This window comes from Canis aureus, chromosome 29 (genome assembly GCF_053574225.1).
Source record: "Canis aureus isolate CA01 chromosome 29, VMU_Caureus_v.1.0, whole genome shotgun sequence".
NCBI lineage: Eukaryota > Metazoa > Chordata > Mammalia > Carnivora > Canidae > Canis > Canis aureus.
Genome location: NC_135639.1, coordinates 34,929,296 through 34,953,144, shown reverse-complemented (window position 1 = coordinate 34,953,144; position 23,849 = coordinate 34,929,296). Strand labels below are relative to the sequence as shown.

The 23,849-nt window shown below is 37.2% G+C and overlaps 1 protein-coding gene across 1 annotated transcript in view; it reads left to right on the top strand.

The window, feature by feature from the left end:
* BTAF1 (B-TFIID TATA-box binding protein associated factor 1) overlaps positions 1 to 23,849 on the top strand; it is a 95,894-nt gene that overhangs the window by 8,905 nt on the left and 63,140 nt on the right. The window contains exons 2-6 of the mRNA XM_077878414.1: positions 7,560 to 7,683; positions 11,887 to 12,001; positions 13,603 to 13,749; positions 18,659 to 18,822; positions 21,860 to 21,996. Coding sequence (XP_077734540.1) covers positions 7,560 to 7,683; positions 11,887 to 12,001; positions 13,603 to 13,749; positions 18,659 to 18,822; positions 21,860 to 21,996 — 687 coding nt within the window. The remainder of the gene's footprint in view (positions 1 to 7,559; positions 7,684 to 11,886; positions 12,002 to 13,602; positions 13,750 to 18,658; positions 18,823 to 21,859; positions 21,997 to 23,849) is intronic.

Below are 23,849 nucleotides of genomic sequence, written 5' to 3'. Positions count from 1 at the left end.
GAGAAAATGGTATAGAAGAAATTGTAGAGGGGATCCCTGGGTGGCTCAGCGGTTTAGTGCCTGCCTTCGGCCCAGGGCATAATTCTGGAGTCCTGGGATCGAGTCCCATGTCAGGCTCCCTGCATGGAACTGGCTTCTCCCTCTGCCTGTGTCTCTGCCTCTCTATGTGTCTCTCTCATGAATAAATAAAATCTTAAAAAAAAAAAAAAAAGAAGAAATTGTGGAAACCAAAAAGATTCATGTTTGGGAGGCCCTTTTTTGATTTTTGTTTTGATAGGTAAGGATGAGCCATTCACAGTTTTAGAGTAAGATAGTAATTTGACCAAAATATGCTTGAGGAAGTAAATCTGGCAATAAGATAATGTTACCTTGGGGTTATGCTCACCAGACAGTTGAAAGTGTGGCTCCCAGATGGACTAGATTTGGGGATGATTTGTACTGTGTTACAGTTTAAACGAATAACAATATAGTTTCCTAAGGGAGGAAACTGATGAGAAGCCAAGGATTGAATATGGGAGAATGTTCATATGAAGAGGGAAACCAGAGGAAGAATTGAGAATTCAGAGTAACATAATGTGAAAATTTAAGAAGAAAAGTCTCTTAAAAATGGGTACTTGCTGGGATCCCTGGGTGGCGCAGCGGTTTGGAGCCTGCCTTTGGCCCAGGGCACGATCCTGGAGACCCAGGATCGAATCCCACATCGGGCTCCCGGTGCATGGAGCCTGCTTCTCCCTCTGCCTGTGTCTCTGCCCCTCTCTCTCTCTCTCTCTGTGTGACTATCATAAATAAATTAAAAAAAAATTAAAAAAAAATGGGTACTTGCTGATACCAGATGTTATAGAAAAGTCAGACTTAAGCAAAAAAAAAAAAAAAAAATCAGATTTGGAGTTTACAAGTTCATTGGTGACCATCAGGTGTGCTACTCAATAGAAAAGGAGAGTAGAAATTTGAGAGGGATTAGATTGTGTATAGTGAGGAAATAAAAGAATGATTTTAAACACTTGTTCATGATGCTTGGCAGGAAAAAAAAAGTATGCAAGATGACAAAATCAAGCAGTTTATTTTTCTCTGTAGAGACAGACCTCTGTATATTTGAAGGTAGGAGGGCATGGGTTAATAAGATAGTGATTTAAGGTAGTAGAGAAAAGATAATTGAATGAAAATAAAAGGGGATGGATGATATATCAAGGAAACAGTGGGACAATATCTAAGCCTTGAAGGTGAGTGAAGACAGTCTTTCCATTTGAAATAGAGAGGATGAGTGTAAAGAGCAATCTTTAGAGATAGTGAAGAGAGAACTTGAGATAATTTGGGTTCCAAAGCCTAGAGATCTATTCAGTAAAGTAATCCACTCCTTTTTAAGGAGTAGGGAAACTGGAAATGATTGGGGAAAACTTTGGAAACTATTTTCTTTTAACTTTTTACACACAGATTTATAAACAGGTCAGTATTATTACTTTCTTTTTTTTAATTTTTATTTATTTATGATAGGCACAGAGAGAGAAAGAGAGAGAGAGAGAGAGGCACAGAGACACAGGCAGAGGGAGAAGCAGGCTCCATGCACTGGGAGCCCGATGTGGGATTCGATCCCGGGTCTCCAGGATCGCGCCCTGGGCCAAAGGCAGGCGCCAAACCGCTGCGCCACCCAGGGATCCCGTATTGTTACTTTCTTACAGTGTTCATTTTGCAGCCAGCTTTTCTTTTGATCAGAAAAAGCAGAATCTCTGTTATGAAAAAAGAATTAAGAAGCTGTTGAAATCTTTCCAGAAGTGCAATCTAAGGAACTTGCCATCAAATAAGTCAAAGATAAGGCAAATATTATGTTATATAAGAAAAATTAAAAAGGAAAAAATCCACAATGATGTGAAACTGTAAAATATGCCTAAATTGTCTGTTTTATCCTCCAAAATAAGAGGTTAAGTGAAGTAGACTTCCTTAAGTCCTCCAACATGTGACAGAAGTAGGACTTTTAAAAGGTCTCCTTACTTCCAGTCTAGTTTATTATTTCACTACAGTTTTCTATAGGAAAGTCCTAAATCTATGCGATACATATAAGAGAGCCCAATATTATGGAATTTTTGTTTGTTTTGTTTTTAAGAGCCAAGGTAGGGGGATCCCTGGGTGGCTCAGCGGTTTAGCACCTGCCTTTGGCCCAGGGCGTGATCCTGGAGTCCCGGGCTCCCTTCATGGGGCCTGCTCCTCCCTCTGCCTGTTCCTCCCCCCGCCTTTTTTTCTCTTTAATGGGTCTCAAAATTCTGTGACAGATTTTTGGTCAAGTTGTTTCCATTAAAAAGTACTGATTTTAAAAACTAATAACTTAAAACTGCCACACACGTACAAAAACCACCAAATGGTCCACAAAACATTCTCCTTTCCTTCTGAAGTTTTTACGATGCATTGTTATCATTAATCAATCTTTTACTATTAGACTTAAATGGCCAATTGACACAAACAGTTCTGAGACCATTCTTCCACCACTGATTAAGACTGGGGTGGCAGGTATTGGGGATAGTATTCATTTAGCCTTCTGGGCAGACATGGTGACTTTGCCAACTCCAGCTGCTTTCTTGTCCAGTGCTTTGATGACACCCACAGCAACCATCTGTCTCACGTCACGAACAGCAAAACGGCCCAGAGGAGGATAGTCAGAGAAGCTCTCAACACATAGGTTTGCCAGGAACCATATCAACAATGGCAGCATCCCCAGATTTCAAGAACTTGAGACCATCTTCCAGCTTTTTTCCAGAACAAAGATCTATCTTCTCCTGCAGCTCAGCAAACTTACAAGCAATGTGAGCTGTGTGACAGTCTGGCACAGGTGCATACCCAGCACTGATTTGGCCTGGATGGATCAGGATGATCACTTGAGCCGTGAAGCCAGCTGCTTCCATTGGTGGGTCATTTTTGCTGTCACCAGCCACATTGCCACGACGAACATCTTTGACAGATACGTTCTCGACATTGAAGCCCACATTGTCCCCAGGAAGAGCCTCACTCAGAGCTCATGGTGCATTTCAACAGACTTTAGTTGTAACATTGACCGGAGCCAAGGTGACCATCATGCTTGGCTGAAGAACACCAGGTCTCCACTCGGCCCACTGGGACAGTACCAATACCACCAATTTTGTAGGCATCCTGGAGAGGCAAACGCAAGGGCTTATCAGTTGGACAAGTTGGTGGTAGAATACAGTCTAGAGCTTCAAGCAGTGTGGTTCCACTGGCATTCCCATCTTTACGGGTGACTTTCCATCCCTTGAACCAAGGCATGTTAGCACTTGGCTCCAGCATGTTGTCACCATTCCAACCAGAAATTGGCACAAATGCTACTGTGTCAGGGTTGTAGACAATTTTCTTAATGTAGGTGCTGACTTCCTTAACAATTTCTTCGTTTCTCTTCTGGCTGTAGGGTGGTTCAGTGGAATCCATCTTGTTAACACTAACAATTAGTTGCTTTACACCAGTGTATAAGCCAGAAGGACATGCTCATGGGTCTCCCATTCTTGGAGATAGCTGCTTCAAATTCACCAACACCAACAGCAACAATCAGGACAGCACAGTCAGCCTGAGATGTGCCTGTAATCATGTTTTTGATAAAGTCTCTGTGTCCTGGGGCATCAATGATGGTCACATAATACTTGCCGGTCTCAAATTTCCACAGGGAGATATCAGTGGTGATACCACGTTCACGTTCAGCCTTCAATTTATCCAAGACCCAGGCATACCTGAAGGAGCCTTTTCCCGTCTCAGCAGATTCCTCCTCAAATTTTTCAATAGTTCTTTGGTTGATCCCACCACATTTGTAGATCAGATAGCCAGTAGTGGTAGACTTGCCTGATTCTACGTGTCCAATGACGACGATGTTGATGTGAGTCTTTTCCTTTCCCATTTTGGTTTAGGTTTAGCGGTGGTTTTCATGACACCTGTGTTCTGGCGGCATACCCATTGCAGCAAAGCTCTGCCTGTGTCTCTGCCTCTCCTTCCCTCCCTCCCTCTCTTTTTGTCTCTCTGTGTCTCTCATGAATGAATAAAAAAAAAAAAAAAAAGAAAGAGCCAGGGTGGGGGTTGGGTCGGATAGGACAGGGCAGAGGAAGAGGGAGAGAGAAAATTCCAAACAGGCTCCACACCCAGCACAGAACCCAGTGCAGAGCTGGATCTCACATCCCTGAGATCATGACCTGAGCTGAAATTAAAGATGCTGAAATCAAAGATGCTTAACCTACTGAGCCACCTAGGTACCCCAAAAGCCTGATAATTGAATACATGAGCCTATATAGAATACACGTAGCAAGTCCATTTATAGTAGCTTAAATTTGACCTAAAACTAATCTGTTCTTTATAATAAAACTTATTCAATTTTTCCTAATATTTCCTGCCATATAATATAGAAGATTATTTTTTAAAGATTTTATTTATTCATGAGAGAGACAGAGACATAGGCAGAGGGAGAAGTAGGCTCTCTGTGCAGAGCCCAACACAGGACTTGATCCCAGGACCCTGGGATCACGTGCTGGGCCCAAGGCAGATGCTCAACCATTGAGCCACCCAAGAATCCCTAGAAGATTTTTTTTTTTTTTTTTTTTTTTAAAGTAAGCTCCATGCCCACCTTGGGGCTTGAACTTATGACCCTGAAATCAAGAGTCCCCCACACTACCAACAGTCAGATACCCCTAATACAGAATAATTAAAATGAATTTTTGTCTTGATAATTACAGAAAGTTGTTTATATATAGATGTTTGAAATTTCTTTTTGTGAATTTGTTTTCACTGACAAAATCATACGGTCATGGCAATATGCAGACATTTGTTGTGGAGGCTCAGAGATGATTTTCATGAACTTTAACATCACAGTTCAATTTAAAGATGAAAATAACTCAAGGGGCATTCTGAGAGTTACATATGGGTTGAGTGAGGGAAATCATTTTATGGGAAAGGAATTTGGGTCTGACTTAGTCTTAGAACTTTTAAATAACAGCAGCTGTCAAAAAATTTTTTTCTCCCTTTTGTTCCACTATCTCTGAGTCACTGTTCACCAAATCCTGTAGCAAAACCTAATGAATGGGTAAAGCAAGGATTTAGATAGCCTTGAATTAATAAGGAGAAATATTGTGTCAGCAGGTGGGGGATGTGTCTGTGTGTAGTGTATATATAAAATAAATAAATTTTTAGCATGTCTTATAAAAATTAATTTCATTATAATCACTCTGTGTGCCATTCCGTATATTGGAAGCAGAAACTGTGTTGTAGTACTCTGCTTTATATCTCTGGCTTTTTTATTACCTCACATATTTTTCTTGAAATCTGTCTTTCCTACATACCCTTAACTATAAATCTGAACCTTACCTCTTAGTGTTGTGTTCTGAAGCACTTGAAAACTTTTCCTAGTACCCTTACCATTCTTGATGGAAAAAGATCTATTTTAGTTCTATTTCTTACTACTTACAATGATTTTGTGATTAGTGACTGACTAGTTTGATAAATACTACCAGAAAAAGAAAAAAACAATCCTTCCCATTTCATTTGTCTCTTAAAGGTTTTTCTTATAAAAGGTTTTCAGAGCTTTGTTGTGTAATTTTTTAGCTCTTTGTGAAAAATAATCCCAGAAGTAAAATATGAGCTTCATTGCAGTTTATTAATGCTTAATGCTCATGGTTAGCTTTGGGACCTTACTTGCTTTCTCTTCCTCATTGGATAAAATTTGAAAATGTATTCCTATTCTCTTGTATAGGATTGGGTAGTCAGTATAACTTTGTCATTCTCCATTAAAAAAAAATTTTTTTTGCAGATTTATTTTAGAGAAAGCTAACACACGTGCTCGCCACGCACACGCACATGCAAGGTGGGGGAGGGGGCAGAGGGAGAAGGAGAAGAGTAGGAGACTCCTTGCTGAGTGCAGACCCTGACTTGAGCTAGATCTCACCACCCTGAGATCATGACTTGAGCTGAAACCAAGAGCCGGATACTCAACTGACTGAGCCACCCAGGTACCCCATCCTCCATCTTTTTAGAAGTACCCATTTATTCTTTATATGAAGTATGAAGCTGCCTTCTTTTCATTACCTGTGGCATTCACTTTGCCTTACTGAGCCTGATTAGTAGTGTGATAGGAAAGCTAGACCTATATTATGATATGTGGATAGCTGGTGGTAGTTACTTGTGACTTTGCCTTTCTAATACTTAGGATTTTCATGTATCACAGTAACACTAAAGTCATAGTAAGTGTTCCTTTTTTTTTTTTTTTAACCTATTCCAGGTAATATGGCACTGTGGTGTTATTCCAAACTTTATTCATTGGATAAATGGCAGAATTGGAATTTGAACTGTGTTGTTGTGGCTCTAGAATTGGTGCTGTTATGCTATATGCTTTTGGAGATGTTTTTCTTGGCGATCTTATTTATTGCCATTGTTTGTTACTTGTATACAAATGATCCCATATACCTATATGCCTTTATTCTCAACTCTTGTTGAACTTCAGATCTCTAGTCCAGCTATCCTTTTTGGTCTCTCCTAACTATCCTGTCCCTGCCACTAGTAAACTTGTCATCTAATTCCATATTTCCTCCACTAGTTCTTCCTTTTTTTTTTTTTTTTTTAAGATTTTATTTATTTATTCATCAGAGAGAGAGAGAGAGAGGCAGAGGGAGAAGCAGGCTCCATGCAGGGAGCCCGATGTGGGACTCGATCCCAGGTCTCCAGGATCACGCCCTGAGCCGAAGGTGGTGCTAAACTGCTGAGCCACCCAGGCTGCCCAGTTCTTCCCACTTTTTAAAATGACATCTTCATTTTCTAGGATTCAGAATCTGAGAGTCCTTTCATTTCCTTGATATTTCATTATTACACCATGTGTGTTTATCCCCTGCAGCATCTCTTCCAGCTTCTTTCTAGGCTTCTCGCCATGATTGTAGTTTAGGTCTGTACTTTCAGCCTAAAATTCTTTAAAACTTTTCTTCCATTATACTTCATGCTTCACACTGCTGCCAGATTAATCTTCCTAAAATGGAGCTCCAGTTCCATTGCTTTCTTGAACCAGGCAGGACCTTTGTGATTGACCTATTAAGGTCCATCTCATATACCACTTATTTTATAAAGCCTTTTCAGTATTACACAATTGGGGATATATAGTATTTGCTTCCTCTGTTCCCACTCTTCAGAGCACTTTTCTTTTCTGACACGTTATTGTACCCTATATTCTAATCATTTTTGTACTTGCCTTCCTACTCACCCTACCCTCAATTGCAAGTTCCTTGGGAGTAGAGATTCTCCTGTAGCCCTAGGATAGGTCTTCGTTCATTAATGCTCAATACATTTATTTATTCATTTATTTTTAAATTTTTATTTATTCATGAGAGAGAGGCAGAGACACAGGCAGAGGGAGAAGCAGGCTCCATGCAGGGAGCCCGATGTGGGACTCAATCCCGGGTCTCCAGGATCATGCCCTGGGCTGAAGGAGGTGCTAAACTGCTGAGCCACCTGGGCTGCCCTGCTCAATACATTTATTGACTTAAACTTACATCTATGAAGAAATACATTTCAGAGTAATCATTATATTTTTGTTATTTTAGGCTTGACCGTCTTTTTATTTTACTGGATACTGGCACTACTCCAGTTACAAGAAAAGCTGCAGCACAGCAACTTGGAGAAGTGGTGAAGCTCCATCCCCATGAACTAAATAACCTTTTATCTAAAGTAAGAACTCTTTTTTTCTTTTAGCATAATGCAATTGTAGAAATTTGTCTGTGGATAGAAATATAACAGTAGAATTGTCTTATTTTATTTTGTTGGCAATTTGTGGTCTTCAGATTCTATTAAATATCTTACTATTTCCATATATATATTATTTATATATACATATTTCCATATATATTTATATATTTATATTATATATATTTAAATTTTATTTATATATATATTTAAATTTGGTCTTTTTCATCACAAGATTTAAAATATTTTGGGTTTTTTTGCATCAAGTTTAATTGTCTAAGCAATTTGACAACATACAGCCTTTTGCCTGTGGCACAAATTTGAATCTGACCCAATTTGTTTATGAACTAAGTTGTTAATCTAATTTGTTGTTGTCTGACTTGTTCTTAATGGCTAGTAATTATATCATAGTTGCTAGTCTTCAAAAGGATTGAGTACTCATGGGAAATGATTGAAATATATGAGAAACTAGTTATTACATTTTTATTTATCACCTATTTGAAAGTGGAGGCTTTCTGCTTTGGTGGATCAGATTTTCATAATACTTGCCCATATTCTTTCCCTAAGCAATAGCTGTATTTTTACTGAACTCTGGACTTGAAGAAGTGTGCCTATATGATGATAAGCAACACATTCCATGTGTTTAATAATTCTCTGCCATGCAGGGGTACCTGGGTGGCTCATTTGGTTGAGCCTCCAACTCTTGCTATTGGCTTAGGTCCATGATCTCATGGGTTGTGGGATCAAGCCCCACGTGGGCTCTGCCCTCAGTGGGGAGTCTGCTTGAAGATTGTTTCCCCTCTGTCCCTCTCCCTACGTCTTCCCCCATCATATGTGTGCACTATCTCAAATAAATTTTTTTTTCTGTCATGCAAAGTGAAAACTGGAGTGCTTTGTGTGTCAGGGGCCTTGAATGGGAAGGAGGATGGAAATAGGGTTGAGGAGCGATATGAAAATCCCAAGATACCTCTCTTCCTGCTGGTCTTACCCCTTCCTTTTTATTTTTATTTTTATTTTTTAGCATTTTATTATTTGAGAGAGCATATGCGCAGAGGAGGTGGGGGGGTAAGAGGGATAGGAAGAAGCAGATTCCCCACTGAGCAGGGAGCCCAACATGGGGCTCAGTCTCAGGACCCCAAACTCATGACCTGAGCCAGATGCTTAACTGACTGAGCCACCAAATGACCCTTACCCCTCCCTTTCATTCTCATTTGTTCCTTCTTGATTCATATCAGTAGGAGTTATAAGCCCTTGTGAATAGACAAATCTGTATTTTATGGTTTCCACTATGAGGGCTGACAGTGACCGTCTTTTCCAGTATATTTCACATTTAGATATTATTAGGACTTTCTAACCAATATGTAGATGAAGAGACAGTGATTTGACATCCATGAGCTCCATGTTCTCAGAATGGAGAAGGATGCGTATTAGACAGTATTAAATATTATATTCATGTAGCAGGATAGAGAGGCATACCCATTTCTTTCTTATCCCAGGGGAAAGATGAAAGACTGAATGAGCTGAAACTGAAAACAGTGAGCAAAACTAATCTGTGCTGAACTGAGAAAAGGTTTCCAGCTTTCCAAGTGAATTCTGGTCTTCTTAGGTCCTGGCATATTGGCTGCCATGAAATAATTCCAAAAGAGGCATAGTTTGTTATACCTTCTCACCTCTTATCCTCATTTCTCTCCCCTCAGTGTTGTCCTGTTGCCTTTTGGTTTTGTTTTTTTAAACTACTTATTGTATACTTCAATTTCTTTATTGTACTATTTATTTATTTGTTTATTTATTTATTTATTAAAGATTTTATTTATTTATTCATAGAGAGAGAGAGAGAGGCAGAGACACAGGCAGAGGGAGAAGCGGGCTCCATGCAGGGAGCCCTATGTGGGACTTGATCCCTGGTCTCCAGGATCACACCCTGGGCTGCAGGTGGCGCTAAACCACTGCACCACTGGGGCTGCCCTATGTATTTTTTTAAGACTTTATTTATTTATTTATTTATTTATTTATTTATTTATTTATTTATTTATTTATTTATTTGAGACACAGAGAGAGAGAGGCAGAGACACAGGCAGAGGGAGAAGTAGACTCCATGCAGGGAGCCTGACATGGGACTCGATCCTGGGTCTCCAGGATCACGCCCTGGGCTGAAGGTGGCACTAAACCGCAGAGCCTCCCAGGTTGCCCCCTACTGTACTTTTTAAAAAAGGTTTTACTTTCAATAAATCTCTACACTCAGTCTTACTATTCCAAAACTAAGAGTTACGTGCTCCACCCACTGGGCCAGCCAGGCATCCCTCAATGATTTTAGATATGTGCAATCATTACCAGTCTAATTTTAAAACATTTTTATTTCCAAAAAGAAATTTCATGTGCATTAGCAATCATTCTCCTTCCCATTCCTAGTCTTAGGCAACTCCTAATCTACTTTCTGCCTATAGATTTGCCTATCCTGAAAGTTTTATATAAATGTGATTGGTTTCCTTCACATTTAAAATAATATTTTTAAGGTTTTTTTATATTGAAGCTTATCTCATTACTTCTTTCTTTTTTTATTGCCAAATATTCCATTGTATGGATGTGATATTGAATATATTATATGGATATACCATATCTTATTTATCTGTTCTTCAGTTAATGCACATTTGGGTTGTTTCCATTCTTTGGCCTTTGATGAATAATGCTGCTATTAAAATTCATGTACAAGTTTTTGTATGGGTGTATGTTCTTCTATTCTGTGTATAGAATTGCTGGATCATATAATAACTATGTTTAATTTTATGAAGAGCTAGGAGACTGTTTTCCAAACTGGCTCCGTTTTTTTATACTCCTGTTAGTGGTGTATGAGAGAGCTGATTTTTCTACATCCTTGCTGATGCTTGTTATTAACTGACTTTTATCATTTCCATACTAGTGAATGTGAAGTGATATGTCACTGTAGTTTTGACTTGCATTTTCCTGGTGATTAGTGATGTTGAACATCTTTTCATGTGTGAATTGACCTTTGGTATATCTTTTTGAGAACTGTCTCTTTAGATCCTTTGCTCATTTCTTCTTTTGAGGAGGGGGCAAAGGGAGAGGAAGGGAGAATCTTTTTTTTTTTTTTAAAGATTTTATTTATTTATTCATGAGAGACACCGAGAGAGAGAGGCAGAGACACAGGCAGAGAGAGAAGTAGGCTCCATTCAGGGAGCCTGACATGGGACTCGATCCCAGGTCTCCAGGATCAGGCCCTGGGCCAAAGGAGGCACTAAACTGCTGAGCCCCCTGGGCTGTCTGTCAGCTGGGATTTTGATAGGAATTTTGTTGAATCAGTAGATCGATTTAGGGAGTATTACTGCCTTAACAATTTTAAATCTTTAGATCCAAGAACATGAGGTATCTTTCTGTTTCTGTTTTTTTTTTTTTTTTTTTTTTTTTTCGTTGTTGTTTTATTAGCAGTAGAGAGAGAGAGAGCAAGCATGAATTTGGGGCACAGGGAGAGGGAGAAGCAGGCTACCCACTTAGCAGGGAGTCCGAGTGGGGCTTGATCCCAGGACCCTGGGATCAGGACCTCAGCTGAAGGCATATATTTAACTGATTGAGCCGCCAAGGTGCTCCAAGGTATCTTTCTGTTTGTTTAGATCTTATTTCATTTCTTTCAGTGGTATTTTGAATTTTTTCTAGTTTTCAGTGTATGAGTCTTATGCTTTAAGTTTATTTTTAAGTATTTTAAACTTTTCTATTATAAATGCGATTTAAAAAATTTTATTTTCAAATTGTTTATTGAAAGTATGTAGCAGAACAGTTGATTTTTGTATCCTGATCTTATATCTTCCAATCCTGCTAAACTCATTTATTTTTTTTTTCTGCTAGTTTTTACAACTTAACTCTTTGCATTAAGTAATGGGACTTAATGAAAATACACATTTTGTTTTTTACTATATTAAAAGGTAGGTTATTTTTTAAATGCATTTAACTATTTTTTAACTAAAAGTTTTCTGTTTCCTTTTTTTTTAAGATGTGATATTTCCTGTGAATGATAGAATCTTATAAATGATGTAATTTCAAGATTTTTTATATAAATTTATATATGAAGCCCAAGGGCTGATAAATTAAGAACAAGTAAATTTGTATTTCTCTGTTCTGGTTACTTTGAACAAATGATATTTTTGGTATAACTGTTTTGTCCTATGATTTTTTAAGGTGTTGATATATTTAAGGAGTACAAATTGGGATACTCGAATTGCAGCAGGACAAGCTGTTGAAGCTATAGTGAAAAATGTACCTGAGTGGAATCCAGTACCAAGAACCAAACAAGGTGCTTTTAAGTGGTAAAAGTAGTTTGCAGTAAAATCTACCTATAGAATTAACTATACTGCACATTTTATATTTCAATAATTTAATGATAATTATAATCTAAAAATTGTATTTTAAATTTTAATGATTAGATAATACAATTTAAAGGCTTAATTTTCAGGTGTAGCTTTGTCAGGAAATGACAATAAGGTGATTTTCACCATGCTTTTAAAAGACTACTAAACTATGTTTTTGTGTATGTTTTTTTTAAATTATTAACTGTACAGTATGCTTGATATAAAGAGATTATTGCTTCCCTCAAGGAATTTATGTCCTAAAAACAGAAACTAAATCAGTGCAATGTAAATATTTGAAGCAGTGCTTTTTTTCTTGTTGCTGGGAGAATTAGTGTAATTATTTTCTGATTTAAGCACAATTATGTATAGCTATTTGGCGGAGCCTTTAGTTTTTAATGTGACCTTTAGATGTCTTTGAGTGGAAATTATTTTTCTGACTGCTTGCAACAATATTTAAAAATGATTGTATGCTTTTAAAAATTTATAAATGTATACATCTCAATTAAGTGAAAATTTAACTTGGTGGTGCAATTTGATTTCATTTTCAACTCACTTTGATGACATCACTTTTATTATGCATTTTATTTTAGCTTGTCTAATATTTTGCTTTAATTATATGGCATCTTTTATGCTAAGTGACTGTATTAATTTGTCCTCTCTCATCAAATGAAACATAACCAGAAAAAAGTTATAACTTGTTTTAGTAAAGAGCTTTTTCTTTTTCAGCTTATTTTCCCTGCTTATTTTGGTATATAGTGATATTAGAACTCATATTCTTTTTATAAAACACTATATTAGTTACACCAGCATTAAGGTTTATGGTAAGGTTGCTTGTTATCACTGGAAAATTAAAGCAATTATACTTTAGTTTAATAAATGAATTATATGCAAGTGCCAGCTAAATAAACTGTTAAGTCAGTGAACAGTTACAATATATTTAAAAATTTTTAATGGCAGAACCTTTTTTTTTTTTTTTTTTTTGAGGAAAGAAAGCATTTTGCAGAGGATTTTAGGCCTTAGATAAATATGTAATTTTAGCAGTTTATCAGTTTATAATTTGCTCATATTATGAGGAGTCCTATTGAATGAATAATTGCTTTGTGTCATAGATATTCCTCAGGTATAGGGACAAATGATGCTTGTTGGCTTATATTTGAATATGTTCTGTGAATATATTTGTTTTCCAAGTTAGCACTGTAGTGTACTCAGGCTGTTATTTTGGTATTTTTAAACAGTTAATGGAGACAATATGATATTTAACATATATATTGCCATATGAGATGCATTTCTTTATATAATAATGTGCTTTTGTAGTGAAAAACAGCTATACATACACCAACTGATGTTCTGATAGTTTGTAGAAGGGGAGCCAACCAACTAAATAGTTTATTCATAAATAAGAGCTGATCATAAATCACAATAGCTTTTCTATTTCTGCTGCCTTTTACTTAAAATGTTACATACACAACCACCCCAAGTGGTGCTATTTTCTTTCATTCTACCCTTTGTTTTTGTGATCAAATTAAATATTTTCAACCTCATTTAGAATCTACTTCAGAAAGTGCTATGGAAGATTCACCTTCTACAGATCGATTGAATTTTGACAGATTTGATATATGTAGATTGTTACAACATGGGGCATCACTTTTGGGATCTGCTGGTGCAGAATTTGAAGTACAAGATGAAAAATCAGGTATGTAGTAGTCCTGTAGAAGAAAGTCTGAAATGTGTGTGTTTAATTTATCACTTGATATGCTACATATCAGTCATGCAAAGTCTTATTAATAGATGTTACAAAATGTAAATTGAAGTTTGTGGTTGGGAAAGAGGAGGCATTGTAGGTAGAGAAGATAACCAAAAGTACTTGGTCTAGGGTACCCCGGGTGGCTCAGTGGTTTAGCGCCTGCCTTCAGCCCAGGGCGTGATTGTGGAGACCAAGGATTGAGTCCTGCATCAGGCTTCCTGCATGGAGCCTGCTTCTCCCTCTGCCTGTATCTCTGCCTCTCTCTCATGAATAAATAAAAATTTAAAAATAAATGAATAAATAAATGTATTGAGCATTAATGAACGAAGACCTGTGTGTTAACATTAGTTAACTAATAACTAACATTATTAGTTTCAGGGGTAGAATTTAGTGATTCATGTTACCTGGTGCTCATTACATCAAGTACCCTCCTTAATGCCTGTCACCCAATTACCTCATCCCACAAATCCACCTCCCTTCCAGCAATCTTCAGTTTGTTTCCTAGAGTTAAGAATTTCTTCTGGTTTGCCTCCTTCTCTGTTTTTATCTCATTTTTCCTTCCTTTCCCCTATGTTCATCCTGTTTTGTTTCTTTAATTACACTTAGTATAATACCCTCTGGTTCCATCCATGTTGTTGTAAACAGCAAGATTTCATTCTTTTTGATGGCTGAGTGATATTCCATTACACATACACAACCATACCTCCTTTATTCAACTGTTGGTGGATATCTGGATTCTTTCCATAGTTTGTCTATTGTGAACATTGCTGCTATAATAAACATTGGAGTGCAGGTACCCCTTAGAATCACTGTGTTTATATTCTTTAGGTAAATACATAGTAGTGCAATTGCTGGTCATAGGATAGCTCTATTTTTAAGTTTTTGAGGAACCTCCAGACTGTTTTTCAGAGTGGCTGTACCAGCTTGCATTCCCACCAGCAGTATGAGTGTTCCCCTTTCTCCACCCTTTACCAACATCTGTCATTTCCTGACTTGTTAATTTTAGCCATTCTGATTGGTGTCAGGTGGTATCTCATTGTGGGTTTTTTTTTTTTTTTTAAATTTTATTTATTTATTCATGAGAGACACACAGAGAGGCAGACAAAGGCAGAGGGGGAAGCAGGATCCATGCAGGGAGTCTGATGTGGGACTCGATAAGACTCCAGGATCACACCCTGAGCCAAGGCAGATGCTTTAGCCGCTAATCCACCCACGCATCCCTCATTGTGGTTTTGATTTGTATTTCCCTGATGCTGAATGATGTTGAGCATTTTTTCATGTGTCTGTTAGCCATTTGTATGTTTTTTTTTTTTTTTTTTTTAATTTTTATTTATTTATGATAGTCACACAGAGAGAGAGAGAGAGGCAGAGACACAGGCAGAGGGAGAAGCAGGCTCCATGCACCGGGAGCCCGACGTGGGATTCGATCCCGGGTCTCCAGGATCGCACCCTGGGCCAAAGGCAGGCGCCAAACCGCTGCGCCACCCAGGGATCCCATTTGTATGTTTTCTTTGGAGAAATATCTGTTCACGTCTTCTGCCCGTTTCTGGACTGGATTATTTGGTTTTGGGGTGTTGAGTTTGATAAGTTCTTTATAGACTAGGCCTTTATCTGATCAGACATTTGCAAATATCTTCTCCTATTCTGTAGGTTGTCTTTGGGTTTTGTCGACTGTTTCCTTTGCTGTGCAAAAGCTTTTTATCTTGAAGTCCCAATAGTTCATTTTTGTCTATGTTTCCCTCACCTTTGGAGACGTGTCTAGCAAGAAGTTCCTGTGGCTGAAATCAGAGAGGTTGCTGCCTGTGTTCTCTAAGATTCTGATGGATTCCTGTCTCACATATAGGTCTTTCATCCATTTTGAGTTTCTTTTTGTGTATGGTGTAAGAAAGTGGTCCAGTTTAATTCTTTTGCATGTGGCTGTCCAATTTTCCCAACACCATTTGTGTCTTTTTTTTTTTTTTTTTCCCAACACCATTTGTTGAAGAGACTTTTTTTCCATTGGATATTCTTTCTTGCTTTGTTGATGATTAGTTGACCTTAGAGTTGAGAGTCCATTTCTGGGTTCTGTATTCTGTTCCATTGTTCTTTGTGTCTGTTTCTGTGCTAAGAATGTACTGTTTGAATGATTACAGCTTTGTAATACAGCTTGAAGTCTAGGACGTTGTATTTCAAAGAACAAAACTCCACAAGTGACTCTGATATGTAACTAGGATTGGGAACCCCAATTTTTGGGCAACTTAGATTTTAATGCTGATAAGTCTCAGTATACTGAACAGTGGTCATTTAAAATTCTCTAATTAGATTTTCTTTACATGTCTGCTTATCTGTGTTTGTTTTCTCATATATGAAGGACACATGCAGATTTAGTATAGGTGCTAGTTTGATTTTCCTTTGCATTTGTACAGGTTATTTTCTCCAGTAGGAATGAGAGGACTGATTTTGGGTTCTGTGTAAGTGTCATGGACTTGTGATCCAGCATTCTTCACTTTTGGCTGCCTATGGTTTTTCCCTCAAGGTAGAACAGTCTTAAATTAAAACAAAACAAAACAAAACAAAACTATTGAGATATAATTCACATACCATAAAATTCACCCATTTTTAAAGTGTACATTTCAGGGGCAGCCCCGGTGGCGCAGCAGTTTAGCGCCACCTGCAGCCCAGGGCGTGATCCTGGAGACCCTGGATCGAGTCCCACATCAGGCTCTCTGGATGGAGCCTGCTTCTCCCTCTGCCTGTGTCTCTATGAATAAATAAATAAAATCTTTTAAAAAAAAGTGTACATTTCAGTGGTGCTTAATATATTCACACATATATGCCGTCAATTTTAGAGTATTTTCCTTATCTCAAGAAGAAACCCTAAATCCTTTATCTATCAACCTCCTACTCCCTACTTCCTTCCGTCCCCTTCTAGGCCTTAAGCATCTTTCTGTCTCTGCCAGTTCTGGACAGTTCTTATGAATGGAATCATATAATTAATGTGGTCTTTTGTAACTGGCTTCTTAGCAGAATGTTTCTAAGGTTTATCCATCCTGTAGTATATATCAGTACTTATTTCATTTTGTTTTCCTAAATAGTTTTTATTACTGTTACCAGATGTATCAGTTTTTTAATTATGGTAGAATACAGATAACATAAGATTTACATTTTAACTATTTTTAAGCGTATATTTCAGTAATATTAAGTACATTTACATTGTTGTGAGCCAATCTCCAGAACTCTCTTCATGTTGCAAAACTGAAACTTTATACACTAGTCCCCCTTATCCACAAAGGACATATTTCAAGACCCCCAGTGGTTGCCTGAAACTGTAAGTAGTACCAAGCCATATGTATTCTGTTTTTTCCTATACATACAGAACTATGATAAAGTTTAATTTATAAATTAGGCACAGTGAGAGATTGACAACAATAAAATAGTACTATTATAATAATGCATTTTTAAAAAAATATTTATTTATTCATGAGAGACACAGAGAGAGAGGCAGAGACACACAAGGAGAAACAGGCTCCATGCAGGAAGCCCAATGTGGGACTTGATCCCAGGACTCCAGGATCACGCCCTGGGCCAAAGGCAGGTGCCAAACTGCTGCGCTACTCAGGGATCCCCATGATAATGTACTTTAATAAAAGTTATATAAATCTCTCTTGAAATATTTTACTGTAATGTACTTACCCTTCTTGTGATGATGTGAGATGGTAAAATGCCTAAGTAATGTGATGAAGTAAGGTGAATGACCTAGGCAATGTGATGTAGCGTTAGGCTACGATTGACCTTCTGACAATATGTCAGGAACAAGATCATCTGCCTCTGGGCTACACTTGAACCTCAGAAAGTGAAACCATGGATGAGTGGGGGTTAAACAATTCCCGTTCTTCCCTCCCTCCAGCCCCTAGTAACCACCATTCTACTTTCTGTTTTTGTGAGTTTGACTATCCTAAGTACTTCATATAAGTAGAGTCATAACAGTATTTGTCCTTTTGTGATTGGCTTGTTTTGCTTAAGATAATCTCCTCAGGGTTCATATATGTCATAGCATGTATCAGAATTTCCTTCCTTTTTAAGGCTGAATAATATTCCAATGTGTGTTTATGCCACATTTTGTTTATTCATTCACCCATCTGTGGATATTTGGGTTGCTTCTACATTTTGGTATTGTAAATAATGCTGCTGTGAACATGGGTATACAAATATCTATTTGAATTCCTGCTTTTGGTTCTTTTGGTTATATACCCAGAAGAGAATTACTGGATCACGTTGTATTTTAATTTTTAATTTTTTTAGGAACTGCCGAACTGTTTTAATAGTCGGTATACCATTTTACATTCACAAAAATTTCTAGTTTTTCCACATCCTTGCTGTGTTGGGGGGCCCATAGGTGGCTATTAAATTAACATGCAGATTATGACCTGCTGAATGAGAATGCTCAAACTACCCAGATGGAATTGGCACGTAGCCCCTCAACGTCAAGTTCCCATTTTGCAAAAGTGAAAACCCCAGATTGTTTTGATGGAAGGCACAATTTCAATTCACTCACACAAGGGAAATAAAATCACTTTGGGTGTGGAGCCTTCTTTAAAAATAAATAAGTTTATTTCCACAGGAATGGATCTCATTTTACATATATTTGATAATTCGTAGTAGGACAATGTGGGAATCTCAGTGAAAAGTCTTAGAGTGATTTGTTAGCTAGAACACTATTTTTAAATCATAGTTAGGACAGAGATAATGAATATGGTTGGTTTTATTGTCAGGAGGGGTGTTTTAATAGTTAAAATTAAAAAAAATTAATCAAGTTTGATCTTCATTTATTAGACTTCTTATCTGATTTGGAGGAAATCTATTTCTTTTCTGTGTAAAGGTGAAGTGGATCCTAAAGAGAGGATAGCACGCCAACGGAAACTATTACAGAAGAAACTTGGTCTTAATATGGGAGAAGCCATTGGAATGAGTACTGAAGAACTCTTCAATGATGAAGATTTGGATTATACCCCAACTTCGGCAGCCTTTCTAAACAAACAACCTGTAGGTAAAATCTTTGGTTGTTTGATTACAAGTAATAATACAGAGGTTTTGTTTCATTTTTCCATGTAATTGCAATTAAAAAAATACTATTCTTAATTCTGCTAATTCCTGCTTGTTCCACCGTAATTTAGTGTCTTCATAAATTGGATTTCTGATAACACATCCTAAAGAGACAGAAGTTCAGCCTATTGTAGACTCTGGATTGACAGATTAAAAAAAGCTGTGGTTGACCTTTTAGGAACCACTGCTACTGAGAGATCCTAGTTGCTTTTTCCTTTGTTCTTTAGTTAAAAAAAAAAAATGTATTTGAGAGATTGGAAGATAATAAGGGCTAGTATAATGATACTAGACATCTTTAGATCTATGATTTATTCTTTTGAGAAAGTAACAGACATGATAACAACACTTTCAAACAATACAAAAAGGTATACAATATGAAATAAAAGAAGTTTTAGATAATTGTTGGACACCCATGTCTCCATGCCCCATAAGCAACCCTTTATAAGTTACTTTACACAAGTATTTGTATCCTGTTAAGCCATATTTACATTTTCCCACTGCAAATAGCTGAATATGTAAGTATATATAGATTGATCATACATTTTTTAAACTTTTCTGCATATCCATTTAATTTTTTTTAATTGGAGATCATACATTTTTTTGATAGCTTGATAGTTCTGCTCTGTATTCCTTTCTTTTCTCTATTTTTGCAGTTCCCCTTGGATGCCTACATACTGCTGCTTTGTTTTGTTTTTGTTTTTATTTTTTTCCTGTTAATGTCCCAAACTGTTTAAGCTCCAGTAAAAGTTGTGGCTCTCTCCTCAGAAAAATTCACGTATAAGTGAAACATTACCATTCAGGGATTTGGTATTCTTTCCTCTTGCCCCTGCAGTATCTTTTAGCATTTCCTGGTCCTTGTTAAGAATTTCTGCTTTGTCCTGAAACGCTTATCTTCTCTCTCTTTTGGTCTTTTCCTTTGCCTTTTACGCTAGTTGTTTTCTAAACCATCAGAATTTGCAAACTCTTTTTTAGGGCTAAGGGAGTGTGTGTTGATGAATAGCTTTTGCAGACAAAATAATTGGAACATTCCAGAGGAAAAAAAGAGGTAGATGATAATAACACCAGGAAGGAACAGAAAAAAATGGGATGCAAAGCATGAAGTAGAAATAAAAAAGAAAGAAGAAAATAGAATAAAGGAGAATAAAAATGTAGTAATGTGATTACAATGTGGTAATTGTGTATGGTATCTTAAGAAAAAAGGTGGGTCAGGTATATTAGAGAAAATGGGCTGTTGACAGAATAGTTGTTTGTCGGATGGGCAACAGTCAGTTTGAAGTTGGCAAGATCCAAGTTGAATTGGCCTTATATGTCATGGACCTTTGGGAAGAGTTGTTTAATGCTACTTGTTGCTGTAGTTTCATCACTATTTGTATTTATGCCAGTGTTCCCTGGACCAAGACTATAGTAGGGCATCAGTACTAGTGACCCTGATTGGTTGTCAAAGTGTGGATTTCAGTTGAATCTTAATCAGATGAGTGCAGAAAGGATTTTTAGGCTTGAGTTCAAAATATTTCTACCTCACAGACTTTATAATGTCTCCCAAGAATGAAAAAGACAGCAAAAACAGTAGACAGGGTAACCTGGGTGGTGCATTCAGTTGAGTGTCCACTCAGGTCATGATCTCAGGATTGTGAGATCAAGCCCAGGGTCGGGCTCTGAGCTCAGTGAGGAGTCTGCTAAGGTTTCTCTCTCCCTCTACTTCTGCCGTTCCCTGTGCACACACACACACACTCTCTCTCTCTTAAGTGAGTAAATACATCTTTAAAAAAACCCAAAATAAAGAAGCAGAAGCGAAAAACAGTAGAAAGTGACTGCTTAAGAGGGAAGGAGCATATAATTTGGGTTATGTTGACTATAGGATGCTGGATCACTTAATGGCTGTAAGTTTTAGTTTTTTCAACAGATGATGATTCTCAGTTTCTTTTACTGATAATTCTTTATTATAACTTTTGGGGTGGTATTATGGTTATTCATTGATACATATGTGTGTGTGTGTGCATACATATATATACATATACACACACATATATATAGGTTTTATTTTATTTTAAATCCAGTATCATTAACATACAGTGTTATATTAGTTTTGGGTGTATGATATATTGATTCAACAATTCTGTATATTACTCAGCTCATCAAGTAAGTGTACTCTTAATCTCCTTCACCTATTTCACCCATATCCCCACCTACCTCCCCTCTGGTAACCATCAGTTTGTTCTCTATAATTAAGAGTCTATTGGGGTGCCTGGGTGGCTCAGTTGGTTAAGTGTCTGCCTTTGGCTCAGGTCATGATCCCAGCGTCCAGGGATGGAGCCCCACATCAGGCTCCTTGCTCAGTTGGGAGTCTGCTTCTCCCTCTCCCTGCTCTTATGCTCTCTCTTGCTCTCTCACTCTCTCCCTGTACCCCTCTCTCCCTCTCTTGTTCTCCATTTCTCCCTTTCCCTCTCAAAGTCTTTCTTTTTTTAAAGCCTGTTTTTGGTTTGTCTGTCTTGTTTTTCTTTGTTCATTTGTTTCTTAAATTCCACCTATAAGTGAAATCATATGGCATTTGTCTTTTTCTGATTTATTTTGCTTAGCATTATCATCTCTAAATCTATTATTGCCAATGGCAAGATTTCATTTTTTATGGCCGAGTAATATTCTGTTGTATCTCTGTACCACATCTTTATTACTGTGGTTAATTTGAGGTATCACCTTTTCAAAACCCTCTCTGTAGGTTATGATCATACATTTTTGTCACATCTGTGACAATAAAAGTTAAGAAACACACAAGCATCTGTTGGAAATTGGAAGAATATGGAAAAAGGAAGAAGAGATTGAAATTGTGGTAGAGCCATACAACAGAATAGCACAATGCTGTCAAAATATAGTTAATTTGGCTATAGTGAAATTCATAGACTTAGTCTTCTTCTGAGGCTATGACTATCGTTTATTTTAACTTCAAAAGTTCAAACTCAGCATTCTTTTATTCTTTTAGACTCTCCAGGCAGCTGAATTGATTGACTCAGAATTTCGAGCAGGAATGAGTAATAGACAAAAGAACAAAGCTAAAAGAATGGCCAAGTTATTTGCAAAACAGAGATCCAGGGATGCAGTGGAAACTAATGAGAAGAGGTAGTAATCTTTTTTTGCTTATTCATTTAAAATAGTGATGCTTTGTAGCTTAAATCTGTGTCTGCTTGATTTTTAAAAACATTTGCTGACTTTGTCTTTGGCTGTAGAGTACCTTTGGATTGTCTTGTCTATTGACAGAGATTATTTACTATTGGTGGGAACTAGGATAATTTACATATGCAGATTTTTTTGTTTGGATGGGGGCTGAAGCTCTTCCAAGGGAAGTACATTCCAAGTAGAGAGAACAAGTGTCAATGCCTTAATCATAGACTGTTCAAGAAACAGAAAGAAAGGCAGTACATCTAGGGTAAGTAGAGAGAAGTGAGGGCAGTACAGAGTGAAGTCAGAGAGATGGTCTAAGGGCCGCAAGTTAAGAATATTACTTGAGTATAGAACTGTCGCAGTATTATATTACCTGTCTTCCAGCCTGGGGACTAAGCCAAATAACAGGTAATAATGCAGGTTTGTTTACCGAATCTTGTTGTAGGAAAAATTCTGGATATACCTACTGTCCTTTTTCTTAACGAATTAATAAAAGTGATATCTGTATATGGTTTGGAAAAGCACTCCTAAGAGTAGTTCAGAACAACCCTTCAGAAGCACTTTAAGGGATGTATTAAAATACAGATTTTCATACCCCACTCTGCTGTGTTGAATCAAGATCTTGGTCTAGACGTGTTTGAGTAAATGATATAACGCATGAGGACTTACAAAGGCTTTTTGCAAGTGACAGAACCTTTTGTTTCCATTCACATAAAACTAAAAAGTAAGTTTACAGCATTTATTTAAAGACTAGATACAAGGGGGGAATAAGGGCAGTCCTGGTGGCGCAGCAGTTTAGCGCCGCCTGCAGCCCAGGGTGTGATCCTGGAGTCTGTCAGGCTCTCTGTATGATGCCTGCTTCTCCCTCTGCCTGTGTCTCTGCCTCTCTCTCTCTGTCTCTATGAATAAATAAATCTTAAAAAAAAAAATCAAAGGGGGAATAAATAATAAACATCTATTTGGTGTAAATTTCTTTGGGGTTCTTTTTAGTATGAAATTTTTATTAAGCTTTATTAAACAGCAGGTTTTTTTTTTTAAAAGAACAACTTACTAGGACTGCATATAGCAATCTGTGTCTTTTGGCTTTTTTCATATAAGCAGATTTCCCCAAATATTTGAATATTGAAATAGTAGATCTTACTTTTCAGAGTTCATGATTTATTCATTCTGCAAATATTTACTGAATAGCTTCTAAGTGCCAGATACTATTCTAGGCCCTCAGGATGCATTGGTGAATAAAATAGATTAAAATTCTGCCTTCATGAAGCTTATATTCTAGAGGAAAAAATGAAGAAGATAAGTAAGTAGGGGCACCTGCCTGGCTCAGTCGGTAGAGCATGCAACTCTGGGTCTTGGGGTTGTAAATTTGGTCCCATGTTGGGTAGAGATAACTTAAAAAAAAAAAAGAAGATAAGTAATATCATGTTAATGGTAAGGATTTAAAAAGACAAAGGAGATGAAACAAGGAAGTAACATGAAATGTTTTGTGGGGAGAGAGTTTGGAATTTTGGATAGCATAGTCAGGGAGGGATTCACAGAAGTGACTTTTCATTAAAGATTGGAAAGAAGTGAGGATGCTAGTCCTATGAATATTTGGAAAAGACATTACAAGTAGAGCCTGGAAAGAGAAACATGCCTAACAAGTTCATGGGCATATGGTGACCAACCAATGTGGCTAGATTGGAGAGAATTAGAGGAAGAATAATAGGGAGTGAATTAGGGGAATAATAATAAGGAATGAGATTAAGGAGGGTTAGATTTCTTTCATCACATTTACAAAAAATGGTTGGCCAAATCTAATTATTAAGATG